Genomic DNA, 18,113 nt, shown 5'->3' with positions numbered 1-18,113 from the left:
CATATTTGGGCCACATTTGCCTGCAGGGTGAACGTAGCCTAAGGTTATTCAAGCTCCACATCTTGTTACGTTCATGGCACTTATAACTGTGGTAACAATTTACCCTGTTTAAAGCAGGAGGTAGAGATCAGTCTGACTGAATTTCAAAATAAAAGACCTAAGTGTCAACTGAACAAAAAAGATCAATTACTGCATTTCCTCAAATATGCTATTTTAGTTTTGATTGTCTCTTGTCACAACACAAAGTTAATATAAAATATTTTATACTTTTTTTATATTAAATTTACAAATATTATACAGTATATGCCTGTAAGTCATCCTGCTTAACCGTGATAAACGCATTTAAAATACAAATTCAACAGGTGTGTTTCGGCAGAAAAAGAGTGTTTAAATGCAACAGTTCATAAAAATATAACTACTTACATATTCAAAGCAGACCCTACAACAAAACAGAGTTTATGTTTTCACATTCAGCATTAAAAATAACATTCAAGGCTTCAATTTAAGCATTAATATCATTCAAGTCTTAGTATAACGTTTATGTCAAATGCTTAAAATATGTGTGTGATGAATTTAACGACTAAAACAGAACTACTGAATTAAAAACAATCATTGTGTTTTATATTTATATATGCAACAAAACGGATATATTTACAGTTAAACAAACACATCTGAGAAACAGTTGGCACCAAGTTCAGAAAGTGATGATGTGACTCGTCTCATTACAGTTCAAAGTGAGAGTGTGCATCACACCAAGGTTTCAGGCAGGGTGTCTGCATTTTCCTTTGACAGTATCTGCCATATATGCCACCGCTCCGACGGCCCGTTCGATGCACCAGGGCCCTTGTCTGTGTCTGTGTGTGGGGAAGCACTTTGCTGGGACTGCTGTGGGGTTTGGGGGTCTGGTTTACTCGTGAAAAGGGAGGGTGTGGAGTGAGAAATGTGCGTCTCCCTCAGCTGTCCTGAGTAGTGAAAAGGAGACAAACTATCCTTCCTGACCTTTAATAACGGGCATGCAGGGTGTCCTGTCCTTCCTGCTAAGTTGTCCGAGCTGATGGCTGCTGATTGGCCACTCAGACCCTGATGCAATGATGATTGCTGTTGTCTCTGTCCTCTCTGGTCATGAGGACCACTGCTGCTGCGAGTCACTGGGAGGTGTGGCCTGATTTCCAGCACGCCCAATGAGGTTTGTGTTGCTCTGTCAGGCTTGTTGTTGCCCTGGTGACTGCTCAGCCCCTCCGACGATCCGTACGACTCACACTCCGACATGTCTCCGAGGGAGCCTGGGAGAAAGCATTAATTAACATCCAGCATTCATTACATATCTCAAGACCATCTGCAGCAACATGTAGAGAGGAGTTTATTACCAGTGACATGATGACCGGTGAAATCTTTGCTGAACAGCTCATGCCAGGTGTCCCAGAAAGTCTCAGATGAGGCCTCTGAGAGGAAGAAAAACATCAAGAAGATTAGAACTTAGATTTAATTGCTCATTCTGTCAATATAAAATATATCCTGCTCAAATTTTAGGCAAGCTTATGTTCCCATACCGACGGCTAGACAGTGTATTAAAGCCCATCTGTTATATCATCATTACATTATACTAACAGCAAAAGGCACAAAACTTTAAAGTTTTATTTGTCTTTAAGACCATTATCGACAAAAATTGAGGAAATAGTTCAACATTTTTTTGCTTTATCTTTCCAGGAGGACGATAAGAAAATCAATAAAACGTAATGTTATGACTATAACTTCTGTTCCCTGAAGGAGAAGAACGAGGTACAACACATGACAGAGCATGATATTCTATACTATATGTGTTGTACCAAGTGAATCGACTAAGAGGGAAGGAAATGTTATGACTATAACTTCTGTTCCCCGAAGGAGAGGAACCAGGCACATATAGTATGGGATATCACGCCCATACTATATGTGTTGTACCGAGTGAATCGACTGAAAGGGCGAAATGTTTTGACTATAACTTCTGTTCCCTGTAGAAGAGGGAGTCAGGGCATGATATCCTATACTATAAGTGTTGCACCGAGTGAATCAAAAGGAGAGGACCAAAATCTTGTGACTATAATGTCTGTTCCCTGAAGGAGAGGAACGAGGTACAACACATACAGTAAGGGCGTGATGTCCCCTACTATATTTGCTATACCGACTGAAAGGGAACTCTAATGTCTAAGTGGTATACAGTATATGAAACTCATGCCAGCAGTCGGTTAGCTTAACTTCAACAACTGGAAACAGGGGAAAACAGCTTTTCCAAAGGTAATTAAAACTACAAAATAATTAGAAATGCATGTGTACTTACTCATATGTATTTAAATTAACTTGTAACTTATAGACAGAGCAAGGCTAACTGTCTCCCCTTTTAAATTCATGCTAGTCTAAGCTAACTGTCTGCCAGCTCCAACAACATACCTACTGAACAGACATAAGAATGGTATCATTGTTCACCTTTGTCTGTAGAAAGTGTAGGGGAGGTGCTGCCAGATCCGTCTTTAGAACGGCTGCTGAGTTTGTTCTGCCCTGAAGGTCGGGCGATTCTGTTTGAGAGTGGACTGCTGTCCTCCGGGTGTTTACAGAGCAGCCGATCTGACGGGACAGGCGAGTTGTTGTCATAGGGAGACACCTCTCCACTAGATGCTTTGATGGAGTCGTTGGATAAGCATCTGTCAGTCAGAGGGAAGGACTCCTCTGCTCTGAGAAGGCCTGGCTCTCTGCAGACACAAAGAGGAGGTAATTAATAGTCTAAATACAGTGAGTATATAGATAAGGAGTAATCATGAGAGTGATGCATTCTATAATTTAGGAATCTGGAGGCTCACGAGTACTGAGAGGCCTTCCTTCGCAGTAAGTAATCCACAACATCAGGATCAGTTTCCAGCACACTCATCAGCACCTCATTCTGCAGGTCAGCAGGCACCTGAGAGGATCAAAAGAAATATATACTTTATGTTAATTTCACTGTGCCCTAATACTGAAAGGAAACAGCATGTGCTCTGTCTGTTATAGGGTGAGAATAATTAACAGCAGTAGTAAGAAAAGCAGACGTTATGATGCAGAGCAAATGTCAGATTGGCTTTTTGTGCCCTCTGGCTTCGTAAACAGCTCTGATTTTCAAAATAAGAGCAGAAAACATGATGCAGATGCCCTCGCTCCCAATCACTGTCTATATAAAAAGGCTGTAATGATATGTGTTAACCTCGGCAGTAAGGTTTCTCCTTTGCCAAGCAGTAATGAGGACTTTATTTCACCCGTTTCAGGAGAGAAAATAAGATGAATTTCTGTGTTTTACTGCGATGCTACTAAGTTTTACGACTGACTGTAAAATCTTAAGCCTTCTTAAAAGCTATAAAGCTAATGTTTACATTTTATTACATGACTCGACTCCATTAAGTTTAAGAACTCCCCACAAACACTTTTTAGTAGAAGGATCTGTTTTGGTTTGCAGTAAGGACGGCTGGCTTACCATAAACAGTGTATCGTATGTGCTGATCATCCTTTGGACCACGCTGATAATGGCTGAGCTCTCCTCTGCACGGGCGAAACTCTCCACCGCAAACTCTTTGTCCGAGTTTTTCTGCTTGTGTAAGAGGTTGGGTCCGAAGACGGTCGCTAAATTGAGCGATGTCATCTTGTTTCCTGTGATCTAAGAATAAAAAAAAACAGTGTACAGATATTATTTGTCTCGATAATCTATTGAACATGGAGCTTGTTCAAACACAGACACTTGACAGCAGTTCTTAAGCTACATTAAAGGGGGGGTATTATGCTAATTTCAAGCTTCATGTTTGACTCTGTGACACCTGTGGAGTAGCTTAGCATAATTTACAGTTTAAAAAACTCATCATTTTTCTAACACTGGTGATCTGTGCGGGCCCTCATACAGCCTCTGCCTGAAACGACTCAGTCAGCTCTGTCTCTTTAAGAAACCCCGCCCCTACAAGCCTGCTTTCTTCTGATTGGCCAGCTCTCTGAAGCCTGCTGCAGACTGAGCTTAGAAACCTGCGAATTACTCCAACATACTTTTACCTACAGATTTGAAACTTTTAGTATGGACATCCAACATTGTATTAAATGTCTTAAAATGTGAAACAGCATTATACTTCTGTGACTAAAAAATGAATAATCATCGGTTTCTTTTTTGGCAGGTTTCCTAGGCAACCTCTCATAACAGCCAAGGTATTATCTGCGATAACCCCAATTTGACCTCAGCTATTACAAAAAATGTTTTTTAGACTGAAATGATTCATAAGAAAGTTTGCAAAGGAGCCAATTACCCTAGATTTTATTTTTATCTGCCAACGCGCACAGTGAACAGTAACTATGCATGTCAGACTCTTGTGCTGTCGACAGACCTTCTTTGGCACCCAGGAAATGTCTGGAATGTGTACCTAAAACAGCCCTGCCACAATTAATAAGGCTGGCTCTCCCCTTTTTTTTTCAAGCAGACCTCTCGTTCACCCTTACAGTATGTATACTCAGGCCTGCAGCCAAGAATAAACCGGTTTTATATCCGTGGGAAACAATTAATCTCCATTTTGAGGATTAGAAGTCAAAAAGTGAGATTAACATAAAAAGATTAACTAACAAAAAAAAAGGGAGTTCAGGATTAATTTTAAAAAGCAAAACTGCACAGCTAGGGAAAAATGCAAGGTCATCTTACTTACATCCTTTAACCACGCAGTCCAATCCTAAAATGGACAGATTTTTGGCCTGCAGGTGGAAATGTGCAGTTTTGCCACTATGTCACAATTCAATACACCTCTTGTTGTCTACAACGCATAAACTGGGGAGATAAATTACGATCGACCATATGACTGATGTAGCAGCACAGCGTTTGTGTGGTTATTCTGCAGCTGGGTGCTTGATGCTGGTTGTGCATCATTTAATCAAGATACCCACAAAGGGTCATCATGCATAATGTGCTGCGCTTCAGCTCAGCGCTTTCCGACAAATTAGAGGCCGCAGATGTTACAAACATCTGTCTTACTGCCCTCTGATGGCTGTTTGGATTCATCACAATCTCATTAAACTTGTAAACTGTTTATGTTATGCAGCATAACTTTGTGATAGTTGCTCATTTGCTGCACCTGAAGGGAGAATCGTTCATCAATCAAAACAGCAACAGCTTGTCATGTGCTACTTTTATGTGTAAGTGAATCTAGTTTCTTTACCTCCCGTCCCTCATTGTCCAGGCTGTCCTCAGCTTGTGCGGCCACTGTGGACAACAAGCAGAGGAGGCGCTGCAGCGTGTCGCTGTTGCAGGGAGGAAGCAGAAACGTCAGGAGCTGGATGGCGCTCTCTTGGTCTGAATTATCCAGCGCTGCAGGGAAAAAAGGACATTACATTGAGGTCAATTAAAAACACCAAACAACTTCACCGAAGCATGCATTTGTGTTTGAGTTCGGCTCCTTACACATTGTGTTGACGAAGGCCGTGTAGAGGTCTCTCGTCAGCAGTGACTCAGGCATGTCTCTGAGGAATTCCTTCAACAATGCAGCTACTTCGTGGACGCTGTGCTCCTCGTCCAAATGCACCTCCCATCCCTGGTCAAACTCCTCCCGAAGCTGGATAAAAGATTGTGAAGACTGTTTCAACTACAATGTAGCAGGGTGCAGAAAGGTGTGTTAAATCTAAGAAGCTATAACCGTACCTGTCGGACTCTCTTCTTGGAGCTCCCGACACGGAAAATTCCAACTGTCTGTAGACCTGAGAAAAGAGGATGATACCCTATTAGTGCTTATATTGGGCCAAATATTCACTGACCCAATATGTTTCTCTATATATTCTATATTCTGCACAATATATTGTTAGTGTTTGATAATGTGTACCATAATTTTCCAGGTACTGGCAGCAGGTATCCACTACCCTGGGCACCTGTCTGTAAATTGGGTTGAGGCTGAGCTTCTTGTCATGCCTCTTCTTTCTGTTGCCGGCTGCCTCTGCGGGCAGGGAGAGCTGGAGGGCCTCCAACAGGCGAGACTGGTTATCATCAAGGTCTGTGATGCAATCCACAGATACCCCACCCTGTCAAGCAGATATGTGACAACCATGATAAAATGCTGTGCAGTCCTATAACGGCTGCTTCATACACCCACTGAGTTAATATCCAAAAAGGTCACAAACTCCCAGAGAAATCTAGTGTGCACGTGTAATCAGACATTTCCTGTTGCTTTACAGCGGGTCAGGTTTATCGACAGAGAAGCTTACCCTCCTGTGTGTCCGCGGGGCTGTGTCTGGTGTGCTGGGCAGTGGCGATTCATTAGGCGTCTCAGAAGTGGAGCTTAGGGACGAGTTGCTGCTGGAGAGCTCCTTGTTGGCCCTCTTAAAGCTGGAGGTGAGTTGGAGGAAGGATAGCATTAATTCAGTGGGGTCGCTGTGCTCCTCCCGCGGGGGGTCCTGCCTCTGCTTGTGTGCGCAGTCGTTGGAAATGACCTGAGACAGCGGTATGCCAAACGCCTGGGGCGCAGTCTCTGTGTGAGGGGGAAGGGTGAGACAGGGAGACTTAAAGATCATCTCGTTGGCTCCGAGTCAAACGGGACATGTTGAATTAGATTTGTAAGTCGTCTTATATATTTCACCTTCTGGATCTTGTGTTTCCTGCATCCATTCTTTCTATTCTAACTTGAACTTTAAAATAAATACCAATATTGAGTGTGCGCAGCGCTCTGCAGTGCGCACTCAATATTCAGAGTCAGGGAGCACATAGTTTCTGAAGTGCCTCTGTAAACAGACGGAGAAAGAGGAAAGAGAGGGCTGGCCATGCCGGAGGGCAGGCTGTAATGAATGAGCCTCCACTTAAGATTGTTTTTGTTATTTCCCTCGACTGCCTCTCCGACAGGGAACATCACTTTCCTGCCGGATTGTTGCAGCAGGCAGCAGTGGAAGATCACAGCTCCCTCTGAGGCTTCTTTATTGTGCTGTAGATTCTGATCAGTCGGTGCTCCGCGGGTATAAACAGCTGAGAACGACTGCTTCACTGAGTCTATATACTGTAGCTCCAGCAGAGGAATTAATCAAGTGTCAGAGGCTGACCAAGCTCGAAACTACAGAGCATTTTCACTTCATCGAACATTACCTTTATCTTTACTCTTCTCTTTGGATAATGAGTCCAACTTCCTCCTGAGGGACTTCTTGTGCTTGTGGCCATCTGAGAGAAGAAGCAGAGGAAGAACTCTAGGTTATATGCAATGACTTAAACAGCCCATTACAGTATGTTTAAAGTGCAATAAATAAATACAAAACAATTATAGGTATATTAAATGAAAGAAGATAATCCTGGGTGTGTTTCAGAGGACGTGCTGTGACAAGCTCTGCCTTGGAAAGAATAGCAGCTAGGTTAAAAAGGAAGGGGACTATTTGGTTGTGTGCGTTAGTGTGTTTTAATACATTTAGGGATGCTGATTTGGCAGCCCAGGTCTCTATCCTGAAGCAATCGCCTGAAGGCCACATCCTGGAGACGGACTCTCTCCAACTCTGAAAGGCTCTGCAAGGGGACGGGCTTCAGGCCTACGCTGCGTCCTGACACGCTGTTCCAGGTGAAGTCACCCTGCAGACACACACACAGTTATTCACACAATGCATCAGATTCATCTATCACCGCTGTCACTTTCCGAGTTCACGACCAGTCAACCCCTCCACGGATCCTGCGTTTGCATGAGCCGACAGACACCTTCGCTTCACTTGTCACCTGAAAATGATGACAACATTAATCTTCTGCTGTTTCCCATGACGGAAAGTGACAGCTAACGGTGTTAAGAGGACAGGATGTTTTAGAGGCAGTGTGCAGAACCCAAAGCTGAATTTGATCTGATTTCTTACCTGACAAAGCAGCAAGAATGTGTCCTATTTTATAAGCAGCAAAAATATGCTGATAAATAAATCAAGAACATCACCGTAACCTTTAAATGCGCAATAACTCATCTTTATTCTGTCCCTACTCTACACAATAAAGGCATGATGCTGCATAAAATTTGAGTGCATACTCCACTGATCTTTGAATAAGCTTTCATCAATCATCAGTCGTAAGCAAACATTGCTATTAAAGAGCCACTCTGAAGTTTAAGTACTGTATTAATAACAGGGCAAATAATCTGCAACCTCCGAGCATCTTTCTGCAGGAGATTAAGGAGCTTTGATCCAGTACAGACAAAGTCAATCATACGAGCCGTGTCCTAAAGAGGCTTAATAACTCATTATCAGGATCAGGCTTACACTAAAGTGACTCACTTCCATTAAATGAGAGCTCAGACGGCGCTACACACAGTATGGCAGAGTACAGTGTAAACATGTACGGAGAATGTGATATGACAAGCATTTTGTCTATGTCTATATTTCTGTAGTAAAAGGAGAAAATCAGAGCTGTAAGCAAGTGAATAAAGCCTTAACTGCAATACGATGCAGCTGCACTGCATTATTAGGAAGAGTTAATTATAGTTGTTAGCATAAAATAGGCAACAAGGGACAACAACACGTCTCTTTAAAAGTGTAACTTTACAGCACATCTTGTTATTTCACTGATCACAGAATAAACAGCATGGACACTTTTCATTCCACTTAATCTAAATCAACTTCAATGAAATGTAGCAGGGCTTCACCTATTGCGGTAATTATTTCATTAAAGAGTAATCTGCTGATTGTTTTCTTGATTGATTGATGTTTAGCATACAAAATGAGACAATTTCCCAAGCACAGGATGGCATCATTAAGCTGCTTGTTTTGTCTGATGTACAGTCCAAAACCAAAACATACTCAGTCACATATGAGAGATAAAAAAAAGCAGGAAGCTCCAACAATTTAGCAATAATTGCTTATGATATCCTGTCCGCCAAAGACCTGCAGCCTGTACCACACAGCAGGATTAGAGGGTAAGCAAGCAATCTCTGAGTTAAACTCGTATCACTGAGCTGAGTGTATCACAGTGGTAGCATACTGTATATTACAAGTCTGATAGATGGGGTGTACTGTGTTCTGTTATTCCTTTTTTGTGTGCCTCGGTTGCATAATGTAGGGAAGGCAGCGGATGATCGGGAGAGTCGAGTTTGCATTTATCCAGTCATTTTGTGCAGACATTCCTCTTGTGTGACTATATGGGAGTGGAAACATTCTCATTATCTGATGTGAGGGTAAGCCGGGTTCCCACAGTTTCTCTCAGTCAGTGAAGTGACGTCATCAAGTCAACGCTATTTTCTTTGATTATGCAAGTCCAAGAATATGACGCAATAGCCCTTTAGCTCAAACATGACGTATTGAGTGCAGATTCACTCGGGTGCAGTTTTGAAACTCACACGTGCTATTCATTTTTATTCTACTTCTCAGAAAAAATATCATTATTAAATATAACAAATATTAATCTTTTTGTCTTTGGCTTTTTTTCCCAACAAAAACTTTTACTCAAACAGCTGCTCCCAGTTGATAGAGAAGCAGCCATTGTCAAAGTCTCTGCTTCTTGTCACTCTTAGCTCATAATTTCAAGAGTCACTGATGAATACCAGAACTTTAAAACCATTCATCAAAGCACCACATTGTTTCCAGCTGCTTCTCTAGGACATCATGAACTAACTTTACAGAAAGAGGCCTGGTACTGCTTTAAACCTTTCCTAACTTTTGTCACAACAGATCATTTCGGGTGCACTTTCCTTGGCTGTGCAGTAGCTAAGTTAATTGAAGTCCTTGTCGAACACAAAGCTTGTGCTCGCGCTCCCTGGAATACAATGAGAGGAAACGTGCAAGGTAGTTCCTCCAATATAGAGAGATTGAAAACTCAGATTACAACAATCAAACACACTGGAACTAGATCCACTGAAGTGATGAATATTTCCCAGTACTCAGGAAGCAGTTCAATGGTGCATTGTGGGAAGAGTTTTTCACAATATTACACTCTCTCTACATTATTTTAGTTCTACATTACATTTTTAATTTTAATGTTGAAAACATGCATTTGATTGGAGACATTTTACCTTCATTGTAAGTATTGTGTTGACGAAACATAAATAACTTAGGGTGTCCTTCAAAAACTACCCAATCACAAAAACTCATTCAATTACTCACATCCTGTCATTGTTGAGATAAATTAATAAATAAACCCATGTGCTCTACAGAGAACATGGTTTAAAATGCAAGGGCAGATATCAATCATTTTCCCTTTCTGCTCTCAAGGTAATGTCATAGAACAATAACACATATCTGTTATTAACAAATATCCTCGGAGGACTGGACTAATAATAAGCTACTGGTGCTAAGGAGTGAAAGAATGCAGAACAGATGCATGGGAATCTAACTAGTAGCCAATGCAAAAACGTATTATAGCTATATATTTAGTTGATGATTGATGCATGGGGAGATTATGCTGAGCTGACCTGGAAGGGCTGTCAATACCATCTTCAAAATCACTGAAAAATGATATTCATTATAATAAAGCACTATAATGTATGGTGCGTTTGAGTTCTCTACAAGTTATAGCCTTAATGTCCTGTGTTAACGTAAGTTTCTGTCTGTTTATTTCAATATTGATGGTGAGTCTTTTTGATGCAGTTAAGACCTTTGAAGCTTTCACGTTGCTGCACTGACACAAACCAACAGCAGTTACTCACAAGATAGGTGAAGCTTCCCTCGAAAAGTGCAGGGTCCCCCATAACAGAGAGTCGGGTCGCCTAAAATAAGAGGTGACCACTCAAAAGTTAAGCGGGCAACAACTTAATGTCGAAAAAAACCGCGCCATTTGAATCCAGACGAAATCCTCCAAGTAAAAATAGTCCACGGTTGCACAACGTATAGTTTAGCGACTGGTTGACATCAGTATGGTTATAGACGCAGCCCCTGAATAAAATGACTACTGCCAAATAATTTGGGAGGGTTTGACTGGGAGGGGTCGCTGCTCGGGTCGGAAGTAAAAAAAACAAAAACATGTCTGTGGAGCGAAAGTGACCGAGCTCCTTACCTGTAGATTTTGGGTAACGTTACACATCACAACCACGAATAGTATTTGGTGGTTTATTCATGCAGTAATTTATTGACTGGGACTGACGAAAAGTATGTTTACGCTGAAAGTAATTAAATTATTGACTTGCTGAATTGTGATGATGAATAAACTGACCAGTGCCTTTTAGAGTAGGCTATCGCTATCGCCGGCTATAAGGTTGCTAACAACATTTCGACCAGTTGAAAGGGCAGACCACGTTAAATACTACAATACCCATATGCCTCAGCTGCCGTTGCTATGGAAAACAAGTCAATGGCACGAATTTAAGTATTACAGCGAAATATACAATAAACAAACAAACCCCACAACTTTAGAGTACTTCACAGTATAGCATTGATAGTACGTTCGGAACGACAGAAAACACAGTAGAAGAAACTGAGATTAACAGATTTAAGAATTAATTTGATTTTCTGAGGAAAAAAACCCTCTTGCTCGGGCCGCAAAACAGATGCATTTTGGGCGTCGTAACGTTAGCTTGCTAGTCAACTTTTTTGACTGGAGGAAGTTACAATTGTTGATGGCAGGCAATTCAAAGACAAGGTAAATAAACCCATAACTACTGCATTACCAGAAACCAATAGTGGTAGTAGGCTATAAGTGAGAAATTGTTTTATTTGGCTTTAGTAAGTTTGGGACATTTTGGGAGGTTATTGGCAGTCAGCAACGGCAGCAGAGATATTAATATGTAGAATACAGGAAGGTCAGCGCTAGAATGGCAGTCCTCTGGTTAAAGTTTGAGAACCCATGCATGCAGCCTTATAAAATGACCTCTATACTTAACTGGGAATAACTTAAACAAAAATCAAATTTCCTTTCATTTGTGCAAGACTACAGACAAATGTACAGTCTCTATTCTAAAGTAGCCTCAAGTGGTTTTTGCCTCCTGGAGTGGTGAAATGAGGTTGTTAATGGGATGTTGTCTGGTTATAGACAGAAATCAGCATTTCAGACAGCATATTTCATAAATCCTTTTTCATTTTAGGAGCAATTTAGGAATTCACTCACATGGATTTCAATGAAAAGGTTTAATGTCTCTTAATTGTTTACTTTTCTGTAGTACTGAAAAAAACAAAGCCTGAGAGCACACAGACAAATAATACATTTTGGCAAGTCACAAACAAGGCACAGTTGTTTCATTTGAACGTTTCCATTTTTAAGAGGAGGATAGAAAAAGAGGGGAAACTGCCAAATTTGATGTGGCTCCAAAAGCAACATTTTCCAGAAAGAAGTTGGATTTTAATTACAATATCATCCGTCCCTCATTAACAAACTTAAAATCCTTAATGAGATTCAAGGGTCTTGTTACTGATATATTGTGATGCTTTGTCATTGTCTTTCTCTCCTTTAGGCCGACTCTCCTCCGTGGTGCTCAGAGGAATGCAGCCTGGCATTCCATCTAAGCAGTCCGACACTACAGTACTTCTCTCTCTGCAGCATCACATTTTTCCACCATTATATCCAAGCAGCCATGCTCACTTTGTGTGTTATTATGACTCATCATGCTCTTTCATTTTGAAATGTAATATGGCAAAAATTCTGCCACAGACAAAGAGGGAATACATATGTGGCTCAAAGTCTGTGCAACAAAACCCATATGCTGAAGTAAGGTGACATATGTATCATCATAAACTGCAGGGCTTGTTTAAATAACAGCATCAGTAACAGGATAGTCATGTAGGCTTCATCCAAGGTTAATGCACAAATCTTTTTTGATTCTTTGCTTTTTTATTTGGATGCTACCTGCTGTCAACCCTTTATCTTTGTCCCAGTGATGAATGTTCTCATTTCGTCACTACATTACTACAACAGAATGACGAATGGCTCCCTCTAAAGGCTTTATAAGTCCCAGCAATGTAATAGCTTCCTTAGAGAAAGCTGAGCAAACAAGATTTATTGTCGAGTTGCATGTCTTATCTGGCTGTGTAGTGACTTCTGAAGGAATTTCCCTAAAGGCTTGTGCATTATATCGAAATGAATGAAGATTACAACACACGCTGCTAGGGGTCCTTTTCAAAATCACCCTCTTCAACAGACAAGAAATCTACAAAAAGAAGACATTATTGAGGTACAGTTATTAAGTTAGAATATTTAATCAAAAGGAAATATTTTCCAATATCTCAGGACGGCTTTATAGCCAGAAACTAGTCCAAGAACATCCCAAAATGAAATTTAAAATCAGTTTAAATGAACCTAACGTTGCTGAAACCAATGATAGGCGCATATGTGGATCAGGAATGAGATCCGCCAAAGTATAAACAGTGGGCCAGTCACAGACGTCTAAAACCCACAATATCAGTTCTACAGTGAAATGTGCGAGGCAGATGCACACAGGAGGTCAGTGCCAACAAATGTACTACTTGGAAAAACCCTAAAATTAACACTTGTATTGCCTACATATTTTTAGTTGTCTTATAAGCAAGTTTGAAAACTCTTTTCTTTTTTCATGTCCAAACCAAAAGAATCCATAATGATCTAATCTCATAAAACGTTCCCTGCTTGATGTTCTGTTTCCTCTTGCACAATTATTTGAGTGTGTCCATGTGTGTTTCCAGCCTGAAACAATGCTCTCCTGTAAACATATTGACAGCATGTTGCACTGTTGAGTGTGACACACAAAGGAGAACTGTGGAAGAGTAAAACCAGAAACTCTGACTTGAGAACATCTAAACCCAAGACATCTGAGGCTTGTATATATCAGCAATGTAACCACACAAAGGTACTTCAAAGCTACATGGTGTCAGACGATCATTGAGCATCTCTGTGTACATGTAACCCACTGTTTATTTCCCTCGTATCAGACACAAACTGGATGTCGCGGTGGTGCAGTGTCACGCCCGCAGTCTTCGCTCCATGCTATGCAAACGGACAGTGTCCCGTGGGGAGAAATATGTGCCTGAGGGACTCTAGCCAAGGATCAGGTCATGCTGCTCTACTGTGAGAAATACAAGTGGAGGCTTTCTTCATGTAAAACAGATGTCTCTGCTTAACATCTCAGAACCTGAGTACACCTCTAACAGAGCCAAGTGATATTTAACCTATGGAAAATATAAGGTCATTTATAGCACAAATAAAAATTACCACTCTGACATGATTTTTTAAACAAGTGAAAGGATGTGTGTCCATGCCAGAATCGTGCTACAGTGACTTACTGTTAGGTGATCTCTTGAAATATACACATTGTGTTCTTTAAGGAGAATTTCGCCCCTGGAAAAAGCCACTGTCAGTCAAAGCTTAGCGCAGTACAGAATCCAAAATGTGTCGAGAATATACCGGTGGATCGTCTAAAAAATCTTCAGGTCTACATTTCAAACCTGACAATTTTGAACGAGACATGACAGCGGAGGCGGACGTCCTAGATTGGGGACGTGTAGTTTAGCAAGCTCCCTGGCCTCCGCCAGATGACGCATTTTACGTAGTCTGGCGGAGGTTTTCCAGGGCCCATTGGAGAAGCGGATAGCATCCTCCAAAGGCACAGAGCCACATTGCATTTTTCTTTTCACCATAATGGCGTCAGCTCCCCATAATAGCATGATAGGACTGGTGTTGAAAATCGGTGAACTGGCCCTTTAACAAAGCATACGCTAGGCTACAAACACAAGGACCAAAGACATTGCAATAATTGATTTCCATTGATTATAGACTCTTCATAAACAAGCCTTAGCACCTTGTACCTATGCCTGTAAGCTTGTTCAGGGTTGCGGAAGGGGAGCTGGAGCAGATCCCAGCTGTCATTGGTCAAGAGGCGGGGTACACCCTGGACAGGCCCCCAGTCAATCATAGGGCTGAGACAGGCAACCAGTCACGCTCACATTCAAACCTACGGGCAATTCAAGGCACCAATTAACCTAATGAGCATGTCTTTGGACTGCGGGAGGAAGCCGGAGTAACCAGGGAGAACCTGCACAACGAGGGGAGAGCATACAAGCAACACACAGAAAGGCCGAGCTGGGAATCAAACCAGGATTCAAACTCCTATAGCTGTGAGGCGACAGTGCTGGCCACAGTTTCCCTCTTTTCTTACTAGATAAATACAATCTGGATGGCTTTTAATAAACTCAGTACAGTAACTTTTACAAGAGGCCTTGACTGTACTTCTCATAAAAAGAGAGTCTTGTGGAGTCAGGCTTTTATTGGGCGGAGGTGCAGCTGCGTTTTGTGCAAAGGGGGAAACATTGTCAGCCTGACTTCACCAATGTTGTTCAATGGTATCTTAGATACTGTTGTCCCCAAATGAACTACTGGTTAGATATAAGCACACCCAGAAAATGTGGCTTTCATAACAGAGTAGCATTCAAGAAACGTACTTACTGTCTGTTTAAACCAAGGTCATGTGTGTCTTTAGGAAGGATCTTTAGGAAGGATCTTATACCTCCGACCTCTGCTGGAGTCTATCTCAGTGCCTTTAAAAATGATGAACTGTCTACAAATACCTTAGAAATGATCTAAAACAAGTACCTTTTCACACTGTGTCTGCAGTGGAAGTACTATTTTCAGTTTACAACGCGTGGCGTTAAGCTGTACAGCAGCTCTTTGAGCATTAAAGTGTTAGCAGCGCACAGGCAATCCCCAAAGTAATAAATCACATTATAATTCTCTCTGACACAGAGCTGTCTCCAATATTAATCAACTTCAATTAGATTCACTGTGATTACATTTCAAAGAGCTCTGGCTGTTGGAGCTGGCTTCTTGTTGTTGTAAGAGAGACAAGGTACCTGGTATTCATTACAAGCCTATTATAATGTCACGTCTTCAACACGTTTCCATTATACTAAACAAACAGTGTTACCATGAGGACCCATTTATACACAGCAGTCCAGACTGAAATGAAGAACATGGTTCACTGCTGAATACTATAAATCTAAACCAGATTTATAGTACAAGAGATGCAAATGGCTGTTTTTAATGGATTTTATCCTTCCCCTTTCTCCTAGTTACATGTCACGCCTCCTCACTTTAATGAACACCCTGTACAGTAATCTTTTTCCATGTGTCTAAGCCCTAATAAGCCGTAATAAGTCAGGTGCCTTGTTTCCTTTAGTTGTATAGAAATGCTTTTATAACAGCAAAACATCCATCATCGAGGTTGCTAATAAAATAAAACAGCAATAAATCTAGAAAATTCACTTTCCTTACTTTCTAGTGCAGAGTTTATTTGCTATTTGCATGTCTACATGATAAAAGGCATGCTTTAAATAGAAACAACATGACAGAAAGACTTTTTTTAACAACCTAGTCTGGATATAAAAAGAGTGTCTTCAGGCTAGTAATGGTCTTGTTCTTTGGGGTTTGCAAAGATAAAATGGACAAATGTATCTGTACTATTATCAGACTGGAAGCTTAACTGCACAGACAATTTCACCCTCATCATCGCAGCCTCTTCCACCCAAAGGTTTTTATCCTGATGTCTATACAATTGCCAAATGTGACAAAATTTTCCAGTAACACCTCTTTAACAAACATCTGCAAGTTAGAACAAGCAAAGGTTTCTGCTTGCATCATTTCATAGAAAGGAATGACTTGAATCACTTGCGGTGTCCAGTGACGCAGCTTTGAAAGTATAGAGCTAAATGGATCACACGTTTTGCCAATCTCTAAGTCCTGTTAGTCATAAACTCGGTGATGTTGCAATACTTGGGTCTAAGACAATTTAGTTTTTACTCCTTTCCAATCTCAGTAATTAAAATAATAATTGCATGTTATGTACAACAAGAAAGTTTCAAAATGTGTTAATTTAAGATCAAAGGTAAGTGCCGACAGTCCTGTGCTGGGCTTCATCATCCTTTAGGGAATTCCAGCCACTTCCGGAATTTGGATATACTGTTTCTACAGCGCTGAGCTGTGCGCTCATGTCCTGTTCTATAGCGTCTAATAAGTAGTTAGTCGTGTTTGCATTTGGAAAATAAAACATAAATTCAAAAGCTAGGCTATATAAGTAAAAAAAAGTTTTTTGGAAACGCGCCCCCGCTCATATTTTGAAAATCCTCATTAAAATCATTAAACGCAAACATCGTGTACTAGTTTCCATATGGCTCCAAATCAAACATTAGCGTCTTTGCTCTCTGAAAACGGTCTGACATTACAGGCAATAAAACCTGACAACAGCATTAATCCCCTGCACCGTGAAGCTATCAGGTCGCCCACCTTGTACGGCGTCTCCTCAACTTCGGTCCCATAATGTCGCATCAGCGCTGTGTCCAAACTCCTGGTCTGCCTCAGTCTCCGCTTGGCGATGATCTTGGGGCTCAGCGAGCACGAGAAAACACTGCTTAACAATCCTTGAGCGGACATGTCTAATTTAACTGGTCAATTTATCGATAAAAGTAACGTAAATGACATTCATATCTTCGCAACAAGTCCAAACGCAGCGAAGGAGCAGCTCCGTCTCACAGCAGCAGCAGCAGGTCCCCAGCGCGTCACTATGATATTATGAAATACGCGCGTGGAGTCCCTGGTCCCCTCCTCCGCCGCCCACATACTCTAACTCAGTACTACACCCTTCATCATTTTAACACAGAACGCTTATTTCCCTAAATAAACATAAGTGTGCGTCTATTTGTGTTAGTGCTGTTAACCAAAAACATTATTGTACACAGCAGTCAGAGTAAACACCAAGGTAATTAAGCTTTTTAATGACTTGTGCTGTTTGGAAAAAAATAACACTGTTAAAAAATGACCCACTTTAAGTAAATTAAAAGTCCTAGTCGGTTAACAGCTGTTGTATTTATTCATTAAAATGCAAATAAAAAACTGGAAATTCCATTATTACACTTGTTTGTATCCCAGTTATTTAAACTGTTTAATACACAAACCTTAGAGTGAATAATGCGAGGAGGGAGCGTATTGTTTCAGCACCAAGTGTACTGAATATATAATACGTTTTTGTATTTTTATCTGGTTATATGACTTTGTTAGTTTTTGGTAACTGAGCCATTTAAACTGATATTCAGAGTGTAATATCACAAGCATTCACAGCATCAGGATTGCTAGAGGGGCTCTTTCAGAACCACACTACATTAAAGCCCCTTTCCCACTGGTCAAAAAAACACTGCTTTTTTGTTCAGTGTGAAAGGTTACAGTCGGCATTCAGACCCGGGTCAGACGGCTCTGCAGTAGATCCGGG

General features: G+C 41.1%; 1 protein-coding gene across 1 annotated transcript; it reads right to left on the bottom strand.

Moving 5' to 3' along the window:
- Positions 1-213: 213 nt before the first annotated feature.
- On the bottom strand, positions 214-17,332 carry LOC138592291 (rho GTPase-activating protein 6-like). The gene is made up of 13 exons (XM_069663044.1): positions 17,135-17,332; positions 7,402-7,561; positions 7,091-7,162; positions 6,223-6,485; positions 5,844-6,039; positions 5,666-5,721; positions 5,429-5,579; positions 5,187-5,335; positions 3,479-3,658; positions 2,835-2,932; positions 2,464-2,726; positions 1,368-1,442; positions 214-1,283 (listed from the first exon to the last, which is right to left on the bottom strand). Exons 1-13 carry the CDS (start codon positions 17,279-17,281, stop codon positions 748-750), a joined length of 2,346 nt encoding a protein of 781 aa, XP_069519145.1. The 5' UTR covers positions 17,282-17,332; the 3' UTR covers positions 214-747.
- Between the last annotated feature and the right edge of the window lie 781 nt (positions 17,333-18,113).

The sequence above is a fragment of the Semicossyphus pulcher genome, unplaced genomic scaffold (assembly GCF_022749685.1).
Source record: "Semicossyphus pulcher isolate SPU_LCO1_2020_fin unplaced genomic scaffold, fSemPul1.0.p SCAF_15, whole genome shotgun sequence".
In the NCBI taxonomy this organism is placed as follows: Eukaryota; Metazoa; Chordata; class Actinopteri; order Labriformes; family Labridae; genus Semicossyphus; species Semicossyphus pulcher.
The sequence above is the reverse complement of the archived record's forward strand: the minus strand, read 5'-3'. Positions and strand labels throughout refer to the sequence as shown.

What these genes read in the sequence shown, in the direction of transcription:
- LOC138592291 (XM_069663044.1), bottom strand. Translation starts at nt 17,281, where the DNA reads ATGTCCGCTCAAGGATTGTTAAGCAGTGTTTTCTCGTGCTCGCTGAGC. An exon ending in CCAAATCAGCATCCCTAAAT is followed by an intron (nt 7,163 to 7,401) that starts GTATTAAAACAC and finishes TTCTTCTCTCAG; the next exon opens with ATGGCCACAAGCACAAGAAG. An exon ending in CACCGGTCATCATGTCACTG is followed by an intron (nt 1,284 to 1,367) that starts GTAATAAACTCC and finishes GCTTTCTCCCAG; the next exon opens with GCTCCCTCGGAGACATGTCG.